Source organism: Glarea lozoyensis (genome assembly GCF_000409485.1).
Source record: "Glarea lozoyensis ATCC 20868 chromosome Unknown GLAREA10, whole genome shotgun sequence".
Taxonomy (NCBI): Eukaryota; Fungi; Ascomycota; class Leotiomycetes; order Helotiales; family Helotiaceae; genus Glarea; species Glarea lozoyensis.
The window spans coordinates 465,952-485,955 of NW_007360984.1; the positions used below are offsets into that span (position 1 = coordinate 465,952).

The following is a 20,004-nucleotide window of genomic DNA, read 5'->3' on the forward strand; positions in this document are numbered from 1 at the left end:
GTGGAGTGACAGTGAGGCTTCTTCTGTTGGGGAGGTCTAAACGAGTACTTTTGAGAGGTTTGAAAGACGTGCATGGATCTTTGTTCAGTAGGGTTTAACTGCGTTTCCATGTTTTTCTCAGTGTTTGAATGGATTTTCAAAGGTAGGCTCTTGGGCGTAAGCCGCAAGGCTTTTCCATCTCTAATTAAATGTTAGAAAGTTGATGAAGTTTCTCAACCACTGATGAAGTGGAAGCCAAAGTTCTTGGCAAGGGTCAATATGAAGTCACTCATTAGTTGTTTGTAACCTATTGCTTTTATGCCATTTGTTAGAAAATAAAAGAAAAAGAATAAAGAAGTTTCAACCTCATTACTGTACACACACAAGAATATGCACACACCAGAAATAAGTGATAATTGCCCGCAACCCTGAGGTCCCCCCCCTAATGATGGAATTTAAGCGAGGCCAGATCAGACCGCTAAAAACTGTTCCGGCAACAATATATACCACATTTAATCAATGATTAGGTCATTCTAGCCGAAATTGCAGTAGAAACAAAAATTACTGCTAACCATAGATTGCCTATAACTAATAGTCTGGATGTTTTCCGCGTGAATCAAGACACTACAATGGCATTTTAAACATATAGACCAAAACCGCATCTCTAACAAAATTCGAAAATATCCAAGTACACAAGAACCCTCCCAGTATTTAAGTGATAGCAATGAATTGTTCGCTTTAACAAGTTGCTGTGATTACCCCTTGTTTTTGTCAATACGATGTAGGAAGCAGGATGGGTGTATAATCTCGCGTCACTGCCAGGTACAACAAAAGATTAACTCATAACGAGTCGACAGCATCAATGTCATACCCATTTGATGGACGTGCAACGAAAACGTAACCAGAACAAAGTATTAGAGGCTAAGCACTTATGCTGACTTAGTTCCGAACCTGTATCTCTCGATTGGCTATGTTAATTGGAGTCGAAATGATTCGGTGAGTTGACAGAATTGTATTGATCAAGATATAACCAGTTGACACAAGAAGCTCGTATGTAGTACTGACAAGCAGACTGATATTTTAACAGTATGTAATTAGGTATATTAAGTCTAAATTTCGCTATCCACTGGCCTCATTGGCTTCTTGTCATGTACTTGTTAGGTAGATATATACTTCATCTCCTCATGAACAAGAGCCGGTGACGGAGAACCACGCCCCAAACTTTCAAAACAACATGCAGCCTATACACAAGTTTAGCACCCATCAGATGCTCCCTAATACTAAAACCAAGAGAAACGAATCATGAAAACACACCACCCTACTTGTTAAGAGGCTTTCGTGCAACCATCAAGTACATAGGAGTAAACAGATCCTCCTTGGCACCAGCAACTAAACAATCAGCAGCAACGGCGAAACTGTCGGCTGTCTTTTGTGTTCCACCTGGAGCAAGTCCGACCATCTCAAGAGCAGCGATGAATTTGTGAGCAATACCACGGCCCCACCATGTCATTCTAGCAATGGTGAGGAAATCCTTGTATGTGCCCATCATGGAGAAATCACCAGCGAGAGGGTAATACCATGGTGTTGCGTCTGGTCGTTTCGCCAGATCCTCGTGAAGCTCCAACTCGAAACCAGCGGCTTTGATGGCAGCAATACCTTCGGAGATCTTGACCATATTTGAGATTCCGTCTCCCTGCTCGATACCTAATCGGATTGCGCGGTGGTGCTCGTTGTTGTTATCATAGTTGTCAGTCATCAGCCATTCATAAACACCGAAAACTCCACCGGGCTTCAGAACACGGTAGATTTGGGAGTAAACACCCTCGAGACTTGGAGCGTGGACGGTAGCTTCGATGGCGTAGACGCAGTCAAAAGTTTCTGGCTCAAAGGACATTTGCTGCTTAAATATTAGCAATTATACCAGGATAGAGGATTGGGTTACTCACCATGAAATCACCCTTGACGAATTTAAGCTGATTCGACATTCCCTCCTTTGCCGCATAGTGGGTAGCACGCTCAATCTGGTAATCGTTGTTGTTCAATCCAGTAATGTGAGCACCACTGAATTTCGCAATTTCTCTCGCAGGTCCACCGACTCCACATCCAACGTCTAGAACTTTGTCTCCGTCCTTGATACCAATTTTGGCAGCGAGGTAATGTTCGTGGCGGGCAATGGCCTGGTAGAAACCTTCACCGTATGCGAAACGGCAGAAATGGAATGACTGACCCCAACCATATTCGTAAATATCTGTAGCGAGGTTGTAGTAACTATATAGCGTTAGTATAATCATATAAGTCGGAGGTTGCATGCTTACTGTCTTGTAAGTGTGGCGTATTCTGCTTTTCGCGACTATTGAGAAATAATTAGAACCCGTATACTAGAACCAGTTTTCCGCAACAAACCTCTCTGTCTGCGGCAGTCTCGTCTTTCGCAGTCTTGTTATCCCAATGCTTGAAGTATTCGTCAACAGCAGCTTTCTGTGCGACTTTGTCCTTCTTCATCATTGCGCTGAACCCTCCTTTGGCGGTAGAAGAGTCCTTGTGCATAGCCTTGTTGAAAGCGGCATCTCGAGAATGGTCCTCGGTTTCAAGCTTAGATGGTGCCATTGTGATATTTTGTGAGATATAAACAAAAGTAGAGTGAGTAACAAAGAGATTGGTCTTGTTGAAAAGCAGAAATCTTGGAGTTGTTGAATTTGTATGGAATTGGTTCCCCTTAAGTAAATTTATTTACCACAGCGCAATCTGCTGGACAGAGAACGCGCAAGGGGGCAAAATGGTCTTGGCAGGTCCATCTTACCAAAAGCGGGATGGCTTCCGTTAGCTTCGTATTCGTGTGAATGCCTGAGGCCAGGCGGTGAGCTGCAATCGCTCAATGTGGTTGAATAAATAGAGTTGGAGGGAAACCGGTTGACTTCGAGATGAGATATAAATTCGTATTCGGGACTTGTAAGACTGTTTATGCAGGTCCAAAAACCAACCTTGGAGAAACCTGGAACGCTCAGGTTGTCGGCTGAAGGATGAGCAGCAAGTTTGTTGTAGAAGGTCGGTTGGTGTGGCTGCAGTGTGGCTCATTAACGTAGCCTTATCAAATAAGAGGGGCTCTTTAGCACCACTCTTTCTCGAAAGCTGGAATTTCGAAGCCTTGCGTCAACTGTCAGCGTTCTGCCAAACGTCTTTCAAATCATCGCCTCTCAGCCTTGCACCCCACGTCACTCTCTACGAAACACTAGGATTCGAGACTTGAACTGCTCAAAGGTAATCTTACATTGCGAGGCAGAACGTCTGGTCACATTTGCGTACTCCCTGAGAACCCTTCAACATGCCTCCACAAATCAAACAAGATTTGAATCGCTCGGGATGGGAAACTACAGACTTCCCGTCGGTCTGCGAAAGTTGTTTACCAGACAATCCCTACGTCCAAATGATCAAGCAGGATGCTGGCGAACAATGCAAAGTACGTATCCTCGAGCCTTTTCCATTGATGCGATGCTAATATCATTCAGATTTGTACTCGTCCATTTACAGATTTTCGGTGGAAACCGGATAGAACTGCACGAAGCAAGCGCACAAATATATGCCTCACATGCGCGCGCCTTAAGAACTGTTGTCAATGCTGCATGTTGGATCTGTCATTCGGGCTTCCTATAGTAGTTCGAGATGCAGCGTTGAAAATGATTGCGCCTGGGCCACAGAGTGAAGTCAACAGAGAATATTACGCACAAAACCATGAAGCTGAAATAGAAGACGGGCGAGGAGGGACCGAAGCATACGAAAAGACCGATGAAAAGGCAAGGGAACTGCTGAGGAGACTGGCAAACAGTCAGCCATATTTCAAGAAACAACGAAGACTCGAGGCGCCTAGTGACGATGCGCGTGGAGAGGGAGCAAGCGGAACTTCCATGGCGTTGACAACAGGGGGTCCAGGGCCCATACGAACACGAGATACCAGGGGTGGTGGAGCACCCAGAGGAACTACGAGAGGTGGAAGAGGAGGGGCACGAGGGGGGAGGGCGTTTCCAAGTGCAGCACAATTACCACCTGGACCGCAAGATATAGCCCCTCCTGCAGATACCAGTATCCAGTCTCTTTTTGTTACCGGTGTTGAGGATGATCTGCCTGAGCATAAGATCCGAGATTTCTTTACCCCATATGGCAAGCTTCGGTCGTTAGTCTGCTCACATATGTCACATTGCGCATTTATTAATTACGCAACGAGGGAGGGTGCAGAAGCGGCAGCTGCGGCATGCCAGGGAAGAGCAATTATTGCTGGATGTCCTTTGAGAGTTCAGTGGGGTAGACCAAAACCAATTGGTACGATGGATAAGGACGAAAGGGCAGCAATTGGAAGAGAAGGTCGGCATGCTTTCGCGAGCCCTTCGCAGAATGGGAATGCAGGCGGTAGGCAAGGAGGAGGCTACCTTCAACCAGCACCTCAAGACGATTTGGCGAACATGACTGCTGTTGCGGCGCCTCCTGGAGGTGACGATGTTCAGTATGCCAGCTTAGCAGGAAACTGAAAATCCAGAGTAGGCCAACAAACAATCAGCAAGCCGCGGACTCGCACTCGTTTCGGGAAGAGATATGCACCTACTAAATGCCTTCTTGTAAACGGACGGCACATACAGAAACTATACGCCACTTCACAGAAGGGGCACAAAGGATGGTAACAGTGAGAATAAAGGGCTCGAGTCAGTGCGCTACGGGGGACTCAACAGATCGAGACGCCAAATTGACGAAGTCTAGTGGCTCAGGAGGGCATTAGACTAGGTGATTCCAAAGGGCGTACTGAAATCAAAACGGCCTTTGCAGGAGTGTTTAGTAGTGTAGTATATAATCAAAAGCGCAACATGAAACGCTTAGTTATCAAATCTGCCATATTATACACAATTATTACAGCCTACTTCATGATATACATCTCCCCTTCCACTCACGTGCTCAACTCATCAATCAGAACACTTCTTCCCATCAATGACTACCTTCTGCCCATTAGGCATCTTGATCGTATCATTATCGCCTCTCTCTGTGTGTTCATGTATTCTCAACTCTAAACCCTTCGTTAATCTCCCCATTCTTCCACTTCATTCGGCTTACACCGGAATACTTACTATATCTATCCTCCCCAATATTCTTTCCCTGCACGATATTCTCCAACAGAATCTTGGCGACCTGCTCGCCGTGCTCTACTGCGGCTATGACTGCTGGGTCGTTTGGTGAGAGATCTTTATATCGCTGGAAGGCGGAGCGGGCTTCTTTTTTGGCGGCTTGGAGGACGGGTGCGTCGCCTGGGAGTGTTAGGTTGGGGGGGATAGGGGAGAGGGGAGGGGGGCGCACCTTGGAATGCTATTCGCGCGGAGCGGAGAATTTGTCTGTAGGTTGCTAGTGACATGATGGGAGGTCTGTTGTGCACGTGGATTAGTAAGGCTTTCAAATGTTCAATATGTGTGACAAGAATATTGGCTCGTGTGAGTCCATATCTATTGAAAGAATGGAGTAAAGAATGAGATGATCTTTTCCCTCCAACTGTGCTTTCGAATTGAATAATGCCATTTAGTATGAAACAAGGGAGCGTCGTTCGAGCTATCTTGTGATGATGAAATGGAATGAATGAATAATGAATGAATAATGAATGAAATTCGTAGCTCAGTTACGCTCATGGTAGACTAAGATGGGTTTCCTGCCAGTATACGAAGTTGCTACATGTGGTAATAATGTATGAATGACAATGAACGGGAAGGCATAATGAGTGAGTACGGTCGAAATCAGGAGTAATAAAGTTTTATTCATAGTCCCCAGTCTTGAGAGGCACTACCTCATCAGAACCCAAACTCACCAAGCTCTATGTTGTAGATATGCACTGAGCAATGGCAACTTGACCCTCACGGAGATTCTGTCTCATCGAGCGGGAAAGATGCAGCACTGGCTCAAGAGAAACATGGAATTTTCATATTCAGATGTGATGACTTCAAGCAAAAAAACCAAAACTGCGTACCTAAGTAAGATACAGGAAGTATGAGAATATTGATCTGAGCTTTAAGCCTAAGCCCGACCGAGAGACTAAGTCGTTGACCTTTCAATCGAGACGCTTATGTATGTTAGGATGTCCCTAGCCAGAAATGTTAGCAGAGAAGACAGAGTAGAGGCTTGAAAACTTACCGAAAAGATGGTACAACGCTGGCTTCTAATTGAATTACTCGAGAAATAGCAATCTGAGACAGGAGACGCTTCCTCCGAATGAAGAAACACGATCGAGGTGGTTTTACATCACGTGTCAAATTAGAAAATTGGCGCTAGTGCACAACAGTACTCCGAAGATCCACCGTTGGTTTCAATCTTTTTTTGGAGGCTCGAAAATCCGATAGTTTCTCGATCAAGAAACAATGGCTTCTCACGCTCAAGTCACGCTTCCACTTCCTATCCTGCCGGAAGGCTGGACTGGTGAAAAAGATTTCAAAGCTATCGGTAACCTTTCCGCTGCCACGCAACGAAGTATCGAACCTGTTGGACCTCACTTCCTAGCACACGCTCGCCGTGCCCGCCATAAGCGTACCTTTTCTGAAGATGACCGAATTCAAGCACAAGAAAATGCGAAGAAGGTCGAGGAGGATGATTCTGGAGAGATCAGTGAACCCGAGGACCCAATGATGTTGTCCCGCGACGCAAAAGACTGGAAGGTATGTTAAGTAGGAATCCGGTTTGCATTTCGGTCTAACATTTTCTCAGTCACAAGATCACTATGCTGTCCTTGGTCTCTCGAAATACCGTTACAGAGCGACCGAAGACCAGATCAAGCGCGCCCACCGCAAGAAGGTCCTTCGTCATCACCCCGATAAGAAGGCTGCAGCTGGAAGCACTGAAGACGATAGCTTCTTCAAGTGTATCCAGAAAGCTACCGAAGTTCTTCTCGACCCAGTCAAGCGTCGCCAATTCGATTCCGTCGACGAGAATGCCGATGTGGAACCACCAACCAAGAAGCAGGCGAAGGATGGAGACTTCTACAAGCTATGGAGTCGAGTCTTCAAGGCTGAGGGACGTTTCTCCAAAACCCAGCCTGTTCCAAAATTCGGCGACAAGGACAGCACCCAAGATGTCGTTGATACCTTCTACAACTTCTTTTACAACTTTGACTCATGGCGATCTTTCGAGTACCAGGATGAGGATGTTCCTGACGACAACGAGAACCGAGACCAGAAGCGCCACATGGAGCGCAAAAACAACAACGCTCGTAAGAAGAAGAAGAGCGAGGACACTGCTCGTCTACGTAAATTGGTAGATGATGCGATGGCTGGTGATGAGCGTATCAAGAGATTCCGTCAGGAAGCCAATGCATCTAAAAACAAGAAGCGACTCGATAAGGAAGCCGCTGAGAAGAAAGCCAAGGAGGATGCTGAAGCTGCTAAGGCTTCTGCTGCAAAGGCTGCTAAAGAGGCAGAGGAGAAGGCCAAGGTCGATAAGGAGCAGGGCAAGAAGGCAAAAGAGGCTGCAAAGGCTGCCATTAAGAAGAACAGACGTGTCATGAAAGGAAGTGTCAAGGACGCCAACTATTTCGTCACTGGCGCTCCTCCCGCCTCTATCATTGATTCTGTCTTGAACGATGTTGAGCTCATTCAAGGAAAGATTGATGCTGATGAGACCGCCGCTCTTGCCGCCAAATTGAACGGTCTTAAGGTTGCAGATGAGATCAAGGGCGTCTGGTCAGGTGAGGTGAAGAGACTTGTTGAAGCTGGTAAGATCAAGGACGGAGACGCTAAGGGTCTCGCTTAGATTGATGTTCGATTAAAAGAGATGTGTTCGCGCTAGATTTAGATTGAGGGTTGAAGGACTTAGACTAATCGAATTTCTTGTCTATTCGTTCTTTGTATGCTGCCGTCATGACTATTATTTTACCAACACTGAAAGAGTGAGAACTTTCATTCGGTGATCATTTCATTCACATCTTGACCCTGTAATTCCGATTATCTTGGAATTTCATGTAAGTTAAAAAGGTATAAAACGTGATTTGTGGTTTAGTTCTTTGCCCTAACTTTCGCTGATTGCTTACTGTAGAAGGTCAGATTAACGATGAAAAGCAGTCTGCCGTTTATAGTATATATATAGAGTTTGGCTGTTTAGCCTTTACCCCAAAGACACAAGACTATATCTTAAGTTACCCGTAGTGTTGCGAATGGATAAAATTCTCGCTGAAGTCATCCGAATCACCTCCTTTCTCACAACACCTCCCTATACTTATTCTATTTGGCACTCTCACTAAACGTAAATATTTGGTATACATTCAAACTACAGCCAGTTATCTCTTGATCCACTTCCAACTGCACCAATCCATCTTCCTACCTCATGAACCCATTTTTTCGCTACTGACACGGCTTTTGCGCTTTGCTTAATGTACCTAAAAATCAAGCGCTTCTGTCACATACGACCACAGACTAAGGAGAATTGGGCTATCCCTACTGTTTATTGTACTTTAACTATTGATCGGCGCTTTCAGCTATAAATAGTTCTTGAATTTCGGCCTTTGTGACAGTAGGTTATTAGATTTCGCGCGGCCTTTCTTGAAAATCGAAATTGAGATTGGAGACCTGAGATCAAACAGATGTCAAATGTTGTGAATATAGATTTTAGTGAACATTGCTTTAAAGAGACCCCTGATTTGCTCTACTAATTGAGCACCGTTGAGGTTTTGTAGTGATTAGGTCCCAAACCGTAGGTCCTAGGAGTGCAATGGCTTCCACCTAATATCAAATGAGGAATAGGGAAATCAGGAATGGTTTGGAAAAAATACAGGATTTGTCGCATGTTGTAGCAGCTCAGCGCAAATTATCCACTTTCTTTTAAAGCGCTTTAGAAAAGATTATCTGGAAGCTTGGCCGCTTGTCGGGCCGCAAACAAGTACGTGATGTCAGGTCTGTTTTCTGCTTAGCCCAGCAAGGCTTTGGGGCTTTCATGGCCCGGTTTGATATGTAACTTCCATAAATTCGGGAGATCTGAGTGCATACACGCCACAGCGTTCTTTCCGCCGGCGAACGCACATATGATACATCATGTGAAGGTTCCTTCCGCACGCTTCTTAGCCTGTATGCCCATCACGAATCCCCATCTGAGGGCTTCCGCCATGCTCGTCGTCGCTCCTCAATGTTTCTCACTTGCCCACGTTGATCGATACTTCTCCAAAACCCCTTCACTTTGAATCATAAGAACAATTGGCTGCTTTTTCGAAGCTCCAATAGCACAGTATTTCCCAAAGCATCTGACTGTAGCTCTATATCACGAATGGTATGTCTTCTTTAGTCAACTCGCCGTTCTTGGCTGGTGCCTCTCCCAGTCTGAGATTCTTCGGCTCACCAAGTGCAGTCACTCCACCGGCGCGGCAGATCCTTCACGGTCCAGACAAAAGGTAGGGGAACTTGTTCTCCATTTTCCCGCTCCTAAGGGGGGTGCACTCCGGGGAGGTTGGGACGCCGGAAGGGCGCTTCGACTCCGTTGCATCTGGGGGGTGGACGTCAGGCGGCGTTTTTTCCTTCGGGCTTCTTTCGACACCTACTAAGCGGTCGCGCTGACGAAAAGAACGGACTTTTCTAGGTAGCCTGCTACCGCTATACTACGTCCTTCTCCGCACCATAAGGCCTTCGACCCTCACTGGCTGTCACCATCAATGGATGCAACTTTCTAAGCCCTCCTGCGACAACAAAACATGTCAGTTCTCTACAAGACAGGGAAAGGGAAACTGGAGTTATGGTGGGTGCCATGTGTGCCAGGGGATCTAAGACTCGGGCGTACATTGGAAAGATGTCCTAAGACATTGATGGCCTGAAGGATGTAACACAGAAGAAGAAAGTACTTCATTAACAGAAACGAAACCTGCTATCTCTTTTTACACACTCTTTGCTTCCTCTGTTTTGCTTCTTTCTTCCGGAATTTCATCTTCTCCCTATGTTTATATTCTGCTTGAGCGTCCTTGATGAAAGCATCAGGCCCCTTGAGAGGAGGCTCGTGTTTAGCGCCTTCATTGGCAGCACGATTCGACTCAAGGGCATCGTCAATTTCGCACCCATCAGGAATCCAACGGAGTTCTACGTCGATCCCAAGCGCTCTGATGAAGTATGCTGCCACTATGCCAGCTTCAACCACCCGAAAACGCGACAAAGTTGGATTCCTGAATTCTCATAAGTGCATCCCTAGCGCTCGAATAGACCACCACTTTCGAAGGCATTTCCATTCCTACTAGCCTATCGCACTCGTCCTTAGCAATCCTAAGCGCCATTCCCACTGCTAAAATGTCCGCCATCTGAGCATCGACCTGACCTATTACACGGTATGCGCCCCATACCCACTGGTCAGGATCTGGACTATTTCGGCTCACTATTCCGATACCTGAGGTGGTATCAAGCCTGGCTGTAATCGTATAGCTGCTGGCCCAGAATACCATACGGCTATCCTTTTCCCCCCAGTGCGAGGTGCTTAGGTGTTCAAGATGTGCGAGTTTCGTAGCTTCGCCAGGATCTGGAGTCACGGTTATGTTGCCTTCGAAGCCTCTTTCGACGATCACTTTCTCGAATCTCCTTCGTGTCTGTCTTTCGGACAGGAGCGCCGAGTCTTGGGCATGGGGAACAATCACCGGAACAGCTGCCATGGTCAGATTTGATATTAACTTAACTTTCGGGACAGAAGCGTTTGCTGCCCTAGTAACGTTGGAGGAGTACGATTTGTGAGCACTGAGGTGCTGACTAGGAGCAAAGGACCGTATATATATAGGCCATAACTCCCGCTGCGTCTTAAGGACTAAGGGGTCCCTAGACTATGGGACTGTGACTAATCTCCACTATTATCCATGTAACTCTGTATAATCCACCAATAGAAATGCTAGATGTGGAAACAATTTTAACTAGAAGGGAAGTATCTCTTAAAGCCGAAGTGTCCAAGGACCCCTTAGTCCTTAAGACCCAGCGGGAGATAAAGGACGTATGTATTATACAAAAATGGAATCGTGGGGATTCGTGAGCAAGTTGACAAGGCGAAGTGGATTTTGCTAGTAGGGATCCTCTAGCGCCTGATTCCCGCCTGCTCACCGTTAACGGCCTGACCAAATGGGCTTTTTGCCGGAATTTTCTTATTTGTCAACTGTCGGCTTGGTAACTGACGTTCTTGTTTAATAGCTTATTCTATAATTACTTACTCACTAAAGACCTTATATCTTCCCACCCGTACGCCACCTCTTCTAGATTAGTGTCCGCTATAACCATCATCTTCTTCGCTACTTCCTTACCCCCTAAGCGCTCATAAAACCCCTTCGCCCCCTGATTTCTCTCCAACCCCCAAACAATTACACTCTCACACCCCTCCCTACTAAGCCTCTCCGCCATCGCTTTCACCAACGCTTTTCCAATTCCCTTCCCTTGCACGCGTCCTAAGAGATAAATAGCCCAGATCTCCCCATCAAATTTTCTATCCTCATTATCAGGGAAATAAACAACGTCGTCCGTTATCCCACCGCTAACAAACCCACAGACTTCTCCATCTAAGAGAGCTACAAATACAAGCGACTTAGGGGCTGTAAGAATAGAGATCCATGATGTCTCGCGTGCGCTAACATCAAGCTCGGCGTCGAGTTTAGAGTCTGGGATCATGCCGCGGTAGGTCTCTTGTCGGGCGGTGATATGGAGCTTAGCTATGGCTGCTGCGTCTGGGAGGGCTGCCGGACGAATGATAAGATTTATGCTCATTGCTTTTGGACAGAAACTTGGATGTGGCTTTGTAGGTGATGGGGCTTTTGCATTATAGTCAAGTTGATATTGAATGTGCGGATAACATGAGGTGAGGTTTTTGAAAGGATGAGATGGGTTATGGAAGAATGGGTCACGCATGATCGGAAGAATGGGGCTTACCCCACTCTTTAGAACATTTCTTATTGTAACGTTGAAACTCTAGGACTAAAATGTATTGCGGTACTTTGCGTAGCGACAATGTCGTCGTGCGGCGAGGACGTACAAATAAGGTGTTCGCCGAATCTAAATTAGTACTAGAGGCAGAGGAGTTTTAACTGTATGTATAACAAACAAAGAGGTATTTCGACACTTTTTTGAGTACCTAAGGATAATGTATTGCAAAGTTGGTAGTAAGTGTGTGTCTGCCTAACGAATATAATGAATATAGACTTTGAAATTAGTATTCGTCTTAATTATCAACGTTATATTTGCGACTAGAAATATTGTAATTAGTTATAATCGTAATTATAATCGTTGGAGTATTAGACAGAAATCCCGAGATTCATCTCATGAAAGTTAAACACAAAGCTGAAGCTATATTTGCAGAATTGAGTTTTGGGCATGGATATGTGCTGCCGCCTTGACTTTCTATCGCCTTTAGTCCAACTAACAGGTATATCAGTTGTTGTGGATAACTCAATGGAGGTCTCAGTAGGGACTTTCGTATGAAACTCTCTTCTCATATATTTATTATTTATCATTCCACGATCTTCGTCACCAAGATCTCCATACTCTCCTGATCCATCCTAATATAGTATACAACTCCAATGCACTATCATCTTCCAAGCTCCCAGGCATACACCCGGTTCCCGCAGTCCTCCTCGTTTCAAACCCACCAACTCGCTCCAGAGATGGCTGACTTCACTTCTTCCCATCTTTCTTTTGCTTCTCAATAGTCTCAAAATCATCACACGGATTCGCCGAATGCTTCTGCTCATGATTATCAAACTCCTTGCCCGAGAACACGCCCTGGCGAACCATGTGCTGGTTCTTCTCGGCCGCGATCGAATGCTTCATCACGGTGTTCCCGTGTCTATCCTCCACCTACTACTCGTTAGCACAAGTAAGCATCGCACCATCTCGTGACCTTGCGATCCCGAGACATCTGTGCCTGGACGGACATCTCAAGGGACGCGGAGCGCTATCGCAGGGCTGCATACTGGTTTGGGATGGTCGTCATCGTACTCCCTCCGGACCTTCTCCTCGGGCCTGGATCGGGGCTTAACGGCGGCAACATCGGCTTGCGTGTCTACACCTGATACCCTTGTCGTGGACAGCGTGCTGTATGCGTATACGCCCCCTAGGGCTGCGATCACTCCTCCTGCGCTAATAGGGCGCACATGTTAGTGAGGGTGGGTTTTGAGAACGAGGGGCGGGGGGTAAAGTACATTTTCTGGACCTGTGACATTATTAGGTTTGAGGAACGTAGTAGAGAGATTTTAGATCAAGTGTAGACTAGTAATTATATATTCTGAAGAAACAATGTTTATTCCAAGGCGGGCTGACGTCATTGTCTCCGTGAAAGCTGGGCAGCGAAAACAAGTATAAGTTCACTGTACTATACTTGGGACATGGTTATAATTGAAACATGAGTTAGACGAGAATGGACGGATCTATCTAAGAATGGTTTATAATCGGTGCATGAGGCAGACTTTAGCGGATCCAAATATTCAATCATTATAACTGTTATTTTGAATTTTTGCTTTCACATACGACCACAGACTGAGGAGAATTGGGCATCCCGTCCGCTCTGCCATACACAAGCCTCAGATCGGCAGATTAGTAGTTGGGTGGGTGACCACCAGCGAATACCTGCTGTTGTATGTTTTTGGATTTTTTTTGGCATCTTGGAGTGTTTTAAGCGAGAGTTGTGTGTTGGGATAGGGGTTGAGGGTGAACGGGGGTGAGGTGGGAATTGAGATTCTTCTTGTTGATGGTTCGGTAAGGAAATAAGTCGTATAGGTTGAGATTAGAATTCTCATTTTTAGGTCTTTTGCGTATTTGACTTTAGGTAGATTTTAGAAGTTATTGCAACCGAGTATATCTATAAGAAATTGAAAGCTGGCCTTTGTCCATAAATTCTTGCTCAATATTATTCTAGGGTAAGTTGTTTAATAGCAGGGTCAGTCTATGTGTTAAAAGTAGAATACTTAATTTCGCAGCTACCTAGGTAGGTGAAAGAATTTACCTTCTTGCTAGGTATAGAGAATCGGTAATCGTAACGTTAAATCTGACGAAATCGACTATTACCTTGTTAACAAGACTAGAAAACTCGAAATAAAAGACAAACGCCGTTTAAAAGTTTAAAACTAGTTACTAGACGTCAATTGAATGCCCGTTTGATAAGGAGAGAAGTACACGTGACGTTACAAACTCACTTAGCAGCAACGGACAGGGGAATCGAGTTTATTAGTATAAAGAGTGAATGAGAACATTTCCATTAACAACAATATTGAGAACTTCTGGTTTGCAAACGAGTGAAACTGCTTCACTTCCAGCTACTCATCCGATTCCAGCCTCATCAGACGTCAATTACCTCGACAGCCCCTAACATGAGCTCGACTTTAGAACTCCCATACTTTCGAGCCCCAGGTGAGTTACCTGCAATAATACCCACTGCCTCAGAGATCCTAGCTTCAAAAGAAATCCTCAAGGGAGCCGAAGCTTGAGCAGAAAGGAAAGTTGTAGATGTTGGCCAACACTTTATTGCAAAATACAGCCGTCTCAATGACCAAATCGAAGGCCAGAATCTGCTTTTTCTCGAGGAGAATAATGTCGGATCTTTCGCGCCTCGATTGTATGCCATGTGGAAAGAATCTGATGGCACGCTCTTTGTTGTGATGGAACGTCTACCAGGCCAACCGCTCGATGCACTTTGGCCGTCGCTACCCGAAGCAGACAAAACCACGATTCTTCAAAAGACTCGATCAATTCTCGATGTCATTCGTACTATCCCACCCCCAGACTTTTTCGGTTCTGTAGATAAGCGTCACATACCGCATCATCTATTCTATTGGCCCGAATACCCAGAGGAAATCTCAGGTCCCTACACCGGCGAGCATGCGCTCATCCAAGGACTCGTCAAAAAATCTAAACTTACGGCAAAAGATAATGGGCGCTACTCGTACCTTGCGGACTTTTTTCAAGAGCAAATTACTTCCTGCCCTTTCTGTTGGTGGAAGGAAACCCGTCTTTACTCACTCGGATTTGCAACGGAAGAACATTTTGGTCGAGAAAGTGTCAGACATGGGTGGCAAGACTGATTACAGGGTATCACTAGTAGACTGGGAGGCGTCAGGGTGGTATCCAGTTTACTGGGAATATTTTGCTTCCTTTCTGGGTTTCTCATGGGATGATGATTGGTGCAGTAAGGTTGTTCAGGCTGTTGATGCGTGGCCTGCGGAGACGGCTATGCTTAGAATGATATACCAGGATTTGTGGATGTGACATAAGCATTTAGTGCTATTACGTTTTCGAACCAAGCTTTGTGTTTCTCAAATACCGGGAGAGACGACGAAAAGAACCTAGGAGAATGAAGCGAAAGGAATGAGAGATGGAACGGTTTTCAAAAATGGCACCGCTAGCAAGACAATGTCCCTTACCACCTGAGGCAAGAGAATCTTATGCTATGAAAGGATATCTCGAAAACTGCTACATCCATCGTGGACTGGGCTACGAGTTAATGATAGCCGTCGCTGATGTGTAGTACTGAATTGGTTCTTCCCAGCGGACTACTAAAGAACAGGAGTCATTCTCGTGTCGGGCTTGATGCTACCATCCATGATTATGGTCAACTCCAGTCATCTAGCGCAAGACAAAGACAACAAAGATAACATAGGCGGACGTCAGGGTTGTTGAACAAAGACAAAACAATCACCATTGTCATAACAATGTCCTTTCACAACACTTGTATAAACGCACAGCCTCAGATGAACTGCAGTCTATTGAAGCCTCCATCATATGGATGCCGCCGTACTCGTAATGGCGACAGTTGATTACAACCTGCCACCGCCTTCCTGGAGTTATTTTGACGATCCGCCAGAACGTGAAACTCCACCGCCAGCTCAAGCCCAACCCTCCCTAGAAATCAACACGAACATCGACAGCGACATTTTCGTGCATGGGAGGCTGATCCCGCTTACTGCAAGACACCTTCAGATTAAACCTCAGCTCTTGAAACTCAAATATTATTCAAGGCTGAACGAAACAACCATCATTCGCTTAGCGGCACATGGGAATCGTCATGTTGAGCTTCTTTTGAGACTCCATGGCATCGCCTCGGTGCACTTCTATAGTTCCGAGACAGGCGAATCACTGTCGTGGGATGCAGGAGACTACCGAATCCAGCAGTATAGAATGAATGCGATTCGCGCGTATGAGGAAGAATGGAAAATCTCCACTATCTTTCGAACAAAGTGGGATTTACCACCCAGGTATGTACGTTCCAATTACTGCTCGATATGTTCTGTCATGTAACAATCTCCAGAGGTTTGAATTATGGCTTATAAACTCTCGCATGAACATAAGGCTTTTCCAAGCTCCAATAGTCACAACATGTTGCAATTAAATTTAAAGTGTCGCCTTTGATACATCTCTTGATGCGTCTGATTCGTGACCTCACAGAATTATATCAAATACAGATGTTGAATATTCAGTGCAGTGTAGTACTAATTTATTCGTCAACTCCAGAAATCATCATTTCAAGAAGATGACACCTACATTTGAAGTGTTCCTTTTGCTGTGAGCCTCGGTAGCGTTTTGCACCTGAAATACCAATGGCTCAATGGAGCCGTACTCTACGTTCTCTTGACTCCGAATATATCATTTAATCCCGGCTCCAAGCCAACTCACTCTCCAGTGTCAATTTCCAAATCGATTTGAACCCCATTACTAACACCATAGTCCTCGAGTGTCAACTGGTCTTTAAATGGCCGCTCTCCCTGCCTTTTCAATAAAATTTCGTGAGGCTGTCTCCCAATTCTTGCTGCGACCTGAGCCTTAAACAATTTTATCGGATCAGAAGCCAAGCAAGGGATTGCAGCTTTTGTACCGAGTCGATCGTTGACATGGACAATAATCATAGGCTCCCCAGTTGCTTGAGGTGCTTGTTCCACCTTAGCCTTCGCCCCGGGATCCGCTTGAGGTGTTTTCGAAGACGTAGAAGAGCCAAATTTGGAAGCTAGATCGAACTTATCGTCGACGTTGGCGGCGGATTTACTGCTGGATGTCGCATTGCGCGATTCTCTAGGCCCTCTGGGTGGTTCATCTCTATCTTTACGGTCATCGCGCCTGGGCGATCTATTTCTGTAATTGCGGTCTGGCGCCCTTTCTTCCCTATCACCATCACCATCGCCATCTTGTCTACGCTTTTCTTTCCAGCGGAACCCTCCTCCGCCTCGACGTCCTCCACGGCGATCTGGTTCTCGGCGTCTATGGGGCGATCGGGACCTTGAACGGCTGTGGTTTCTTCGCGGCCGCTCGTCGCGCATTGAAGATCTTCGAGGAGAAGGTGACCTTGTGCGAGGTCTTCTGTCAGCCATGGTAGGTATATAATGGCTCTAGATGTAAGAGATGGTCGCAATATTATGATGCTTTGGTAAGGCTGAGGTCAGGACATTTTGAGCAAGGGTCCTTAAACCCTGCGAAACTTGACGACAGGTGTCCGGGCGGAATAACATGTCTTCTTAGGTTCGTTCACAGGTTCACCTCCAGCAGTGATTGACGTTAAAATTAGGAGAGAAAAATTCATAAAGCAAAAAAAGAAGATTTATTGTTTGGAGGTATCTCCTTGTTTTTGAACGGAGCTTGTTGAGTTGAAGCTGGAAAAAAACATAGATAATCAGCGTACTTTTGCAGTTTCTACTCTTTGGTATGTGGGGGATGCAGCCATTTATGAGCATTCAAAGACGAAAACTTAGAGGGTATATTCTTTTGAAATTTTATTTATGCCATATAGAAAACTACCTATGCACACTATCCACTTTGTGACTCCATACAAAACAGCAAAGCCAACCCATCCTATACGCCAAAACCACCTCTACCACCAGAGGGGATTCAATATCGCAGCATTATGATACAGAAATCTTAAAATCAAAGTAAATCAAGCCTTACTCTTCTTCTTTTTCTTCTTTTCAGATTTCTCAACATCGTCTTCAGATTTCCGCTTTTTGCCGTTGGCGACCTCAGGAGTTGCAGGTGCCTTTTCCTCGGCCTTCTTCTGCTTCTTCGCTTGCTTCTTCTTGTATTTTTCGAGAGACAGACCCGCTGCTTTGGCAGCTTCCACGTCAGGATCTTCCTGCTCAGCAGGCGTCGTTACTACCGCTACCACCGCTACGGCCTTTGCTGCTTTCTTCTCAGCTTTCCTCGCCTCCTTGTCCTTCTTCTTCTCAGACTTGTCCTTGGATTTCGTTGCAACTGGCTTTGCTGCAGTACCATCTAATGAAGGTGGAGCCAAACCTAAGCCAGCTGAAACATCAGCCATCTCCTCGTCTCCATCAGATTCGTTGTCTGAAGCTATCTCCTCGATTATTTTCTTCTTAGGGGCCTCTTCCTTTTTGGATTTCTTCTCTTTCTTATCCTTCTTCGATTTCTTTTCAGAAACAGGCTCAATGGCAGCAGGAGCGTCCCCAGCAAGTCCGTCAGCGTCAGCGTTGTATTTCTTGGCTTCCTTGATCTCCCATTTACCTGGGGTGGAGACAGCAGTGCCATTAGGTCCAACAGCGACACCCCTTGGCAAGATTGGCTTCCCTTCCAAGAGTCGTAGCTGGCGCTCAATCTTTGCTCGGGAGGTGACACCCAACATTGAGCGCTCCTCATCATCAATATCATCACCTTTGCCTTCACCGTGAGCGCTCCAGTCTGAAAGAGCATCGACACGTAGACCAATCGCTGTTTTCGCGGCCAGCATACGAGCAATTTTGCCCTTGTTCTTTCCCGTGGCTTGGCCAACCAAAGACGCATGGTAGATAAGACCATATTTTGGTGTATCATGTTTGGTCTTGAGCGCTCTGAACAGCGCCTTCTCAGCTCCGAGAATTTGAATCGTACTGGCGGGACTCTTTGCAAGGTTGATGAGGGACCCCGAATGAGCAATGAGTCTTGCTCCAACAAGCTCGCCAACCAACTCAGTAAGATTAGGTGCAATAGCTTGCATTCGAGATGTCAAGTAGCTTGACAGTTGTTGACGGTACTCGGTAAAGCCGACGACTTGTTCGGCTAACAGTTTGATATTGTCCAAATCCTCCTCGGTAATTTCAGTTCCCATACTGACTTCAGCAGCAGATTTTACAGCAGTCTCGATTTCTTCGGGAAGAATGTCGGTCAGGTCAGTATTTGAAGTGTTCGACCGCATGCCGACCTTGAGAATGATTCTTGCGTAAGCCAAATTGTCGTTCACAATGCGACCCATCTCAGGGAAATGCCACCCGTACCACTCCTTGACCCTCATGGCGTAGGTATTCAACTCCTTGTCTAGATCGTCGAGTAAAGCTATCGCTTGCACGATCATTGTGTCGACCTTGTCTGGCGAGAACTTGAGCTTGTGTCGAGATAAAGAATGGGAAAGACCGAGAGACATGGTTGAAATGTTTTCAGGTAGGAGACCTGGGATTAAGGATGGTAAGTGGTCGCGGATCGCACGATATATGTCCTGTGATTTCGAATCGGAGAGGAGTGTTAAGCTGAGTCCTGGGAGTTTGTTGATCGCAGCTCCGAGTTTAGGATCCGCCACGGCCAATGAAGCTTTTTTTTCGTCTTTAAGGGTATTCAAAAGGTTCGCGAGCATGGGCGACACTTTCCCCTCCACCAGCGACGCGACTTCTTCCAGAGCTGTCGCAGCGGAGTCGAACTTCTCGAAATGCTTCAATTTCAAGCTGTAATGAGGAAAATGAAGTTAGATTTTGGTCGCATAGCTTTAGATTTGAGGTCGCAGCTCAATTGCACTCACATCTTGTTAATGCCCTCTGCCGTGTCAGTCTCAACGGACTCTGGGTTTTTAAAAGCACTTTTGTCGGCATTGAAAAGAACATAGCCAGCGCTCGTCTCGGAGAGAACGAAGTAACCCATTTTGAAGTTATTTGTTCTGTTGGCGGTGCTGTCGTGCTGCAGCTATGAATATTTGGACCTTGACCTTCAGGTTCCGTCAAAACCAAAAAAAAAGTTGCGGGCAGGAAAATCAGTGAAGGCGCTAGTTGAAAGCAGTGGCCAATCATTGCATATGTGGAAGCTGGAGGTTTGTATCACGTGGTAGAGCTTGGCACTTGACCCT

The 20,004-nt window shown here is 45.9% G+C and overlaps 10 protein-coding genes across 10 annotated transcripts; 4 read left to right on the forward strand and 6 right to left on the reverse strand.

Moving 5' to 3' along the window:
- Positions 1-1,297: 1,297 nt before the first annotated feature.
- GLAREA_05164 (S-adenosyl-L-methionine-dependent methyltransferase) lies at positions 1,298-2,586 on the reverse strand (the record flags this gene model as incomplete). Its single annotated transcript, XM_008078453.1, has 4 exons — positions 1,298-1,876; positions 1,926-2,247; positions 2,295-2,329; positions 2,383-2,586. The coding sequence occupies 4 exons, from the start codon at positions 2,584-2,586 to the stop codon at positions 1,298-1,300; spliced, it is 1,140 nt and encodes a 379-aa protein (XP_008076644.1).
- A 715-nt stretch (positions 2,587-3,301) lies between these two features.
- On the forward strand, positions 3,302-4,499 carry GLAREA_05165 (RNA-binding, RBD; the record flags this gene model as incomplete). Its single annotated transcript, XM_008078454.1, has 2 exons — positions 3,302-3,436; positions 3,486-4,499. 2 exons carry the CDS (start codon positions 3,302-3,304, stop codon positions 4,497-4,499), a joined length of 1,149 nt encoding a protein of 382 aa, XP_008076645.1.
- A 426-nt stretch (positions 4,500-4,925) lies between these two features.
- GLAREA_05166 (uncharacterized protein) lies at positions 4,926-5,368 on the reverse strand (the record flags this gene model as incomplete). The annotated part of the gene is made up of 3 exons (XM_008078455.1): positions 4,926-5,026; positions 5,088-5,264; positions 5,314-5,368. 3 exons carry the CDS (start codon positions 5,366-5,368, stop codon positions 4,926-4,928), a joined length of 333 nt encoding a protein of 110 aa, XP_008076646.1.
- A 991-nt stretch (positions 5,369-6,359) lies between these two features.
- GLAREA_05167 (Chaperone J-domain-containing protein) lies at positions 6,360-7,743 on the forward strand (the record flags this gene model as incomplete). Its single annotated transcript, XM_008078456.1, has 2 exons — positions 6,360-6,653; positions 6,703-7,743. The coding sequence occupies 2 exons, from the start codon at positions 6,360-6,362 to the stop codon at positions 7,741-7,743; spliced, it is 1,335 nt and encodes a 444-aa protein (XP_008076647.1).
- A 2,094-nt stretch (positions 7,744-9,837) lies between these two features.
- On the reverse strand, positions 9,838-11,837 carry GLAREA_05168 (Acyl-CoA N-acyltransferases (Nat); the record flags this gene model as incomplete). Its single annotated transcript, XM_008078457.1, has 3 exons — positions 9,838-10,129; positions 10,212-10,599; positions 11,150-11,837. The coding sequence occupies 3 exons, from the start codon at positions 11,835-11,837 to the stop codon at positions 9,838-9,840; spliced, it is 1,368 nt and encodes a 455-aa protein (XP_008076648.1).
- Positions 11,838-12,599: 762 nt separating this feature from the next.
- Positions 12,600-13,146, reverse strand: GLAREA_05169 (uncharacterized protein; the record flags this gene model as incomplete). Its single annotated transcript, XM_008078458.1, has 3 exons — positions 12,600-12,782; positions 12,899-13,064; positions 13,127-13,146. 3 exons carry the CDS (start codon positions 13,144-13,146, stop codon positions 12,600-12,602), a joined length of 369 nt encoding a protein of 122 aa, XP_008076649.1.
- Positions 13,147-14,542: 1,396 nt separating this feature from the next.
- GLAREA_05170 (uncharacterized protein) lies at positions 14,543-15,001 on the forward strand (the record flags this gene model as incomplete). The annotated part of the gene is made up of 1 exon (XM_008078459.1): positions 14,543-15,001. One exon carries the CDS (start codon positions 14,543-14,545, stop codon positions 14,999-15,001), a length of 459 nt encoding a protein of 152 aa, XP_008076650.1.
- A 718-nt stretch (positions 15,002-15,719) lies between these two features.
- Positions 15,720-16,246, forward strand: GLAREA_05171 (uncharacterized protein; the record flags this gene model as incomplete). The annotated part of the gene is made up of 2 exons (XM_008078460.1): positions 15,720-16,171; positions 16,225-16,246. The coding sequence occupies 2 exons, from the start codon at positions 15,720-15,722 to the stop codon at positions 16,244-16,246; spliced, it is 474 nt and encodes a 157-aa protein (XP_008076651.1).
- A 339-nt stretch (positions 16,247-16,585) lies between these two features.
- Positions 16,586-17,278, reverse strand: GLAREA_05172 (Ubiquitin-like protein; the record flags this gene model as incomplete). Its single annotated transcript, XM_008078461.1, has 1 exon — positions 16,586-17,278. The coding sequence occupies one exon, from the start codon at positions 17,276-17,278 to the stop codon at positions 16,586-16,588; it is 693 nt and encodes a 230-aa protein (XP_008076652.1).
- A 560-nt stretch (positions 17,279-17,838) lies between these two features.
- GLAREA_05173 (Nop) lies at positions 17,839-19,802 on the reverse strand (the record flags this gene model as incomplete). Its single annotated transcript, XM_008078462.1, has 2 exons — positions 17,839-19,609; positions 19,684-19,802. 2 exons carry the CDS (start codon positions 19,800-19,802, stop codon positions 17,839-17,841), a joined length of 1,890 nt encoding a protein of 629 aa, XP_008076653.1.
- Positions 19,803-20,004: the final 202 nt, after the last annotated feature.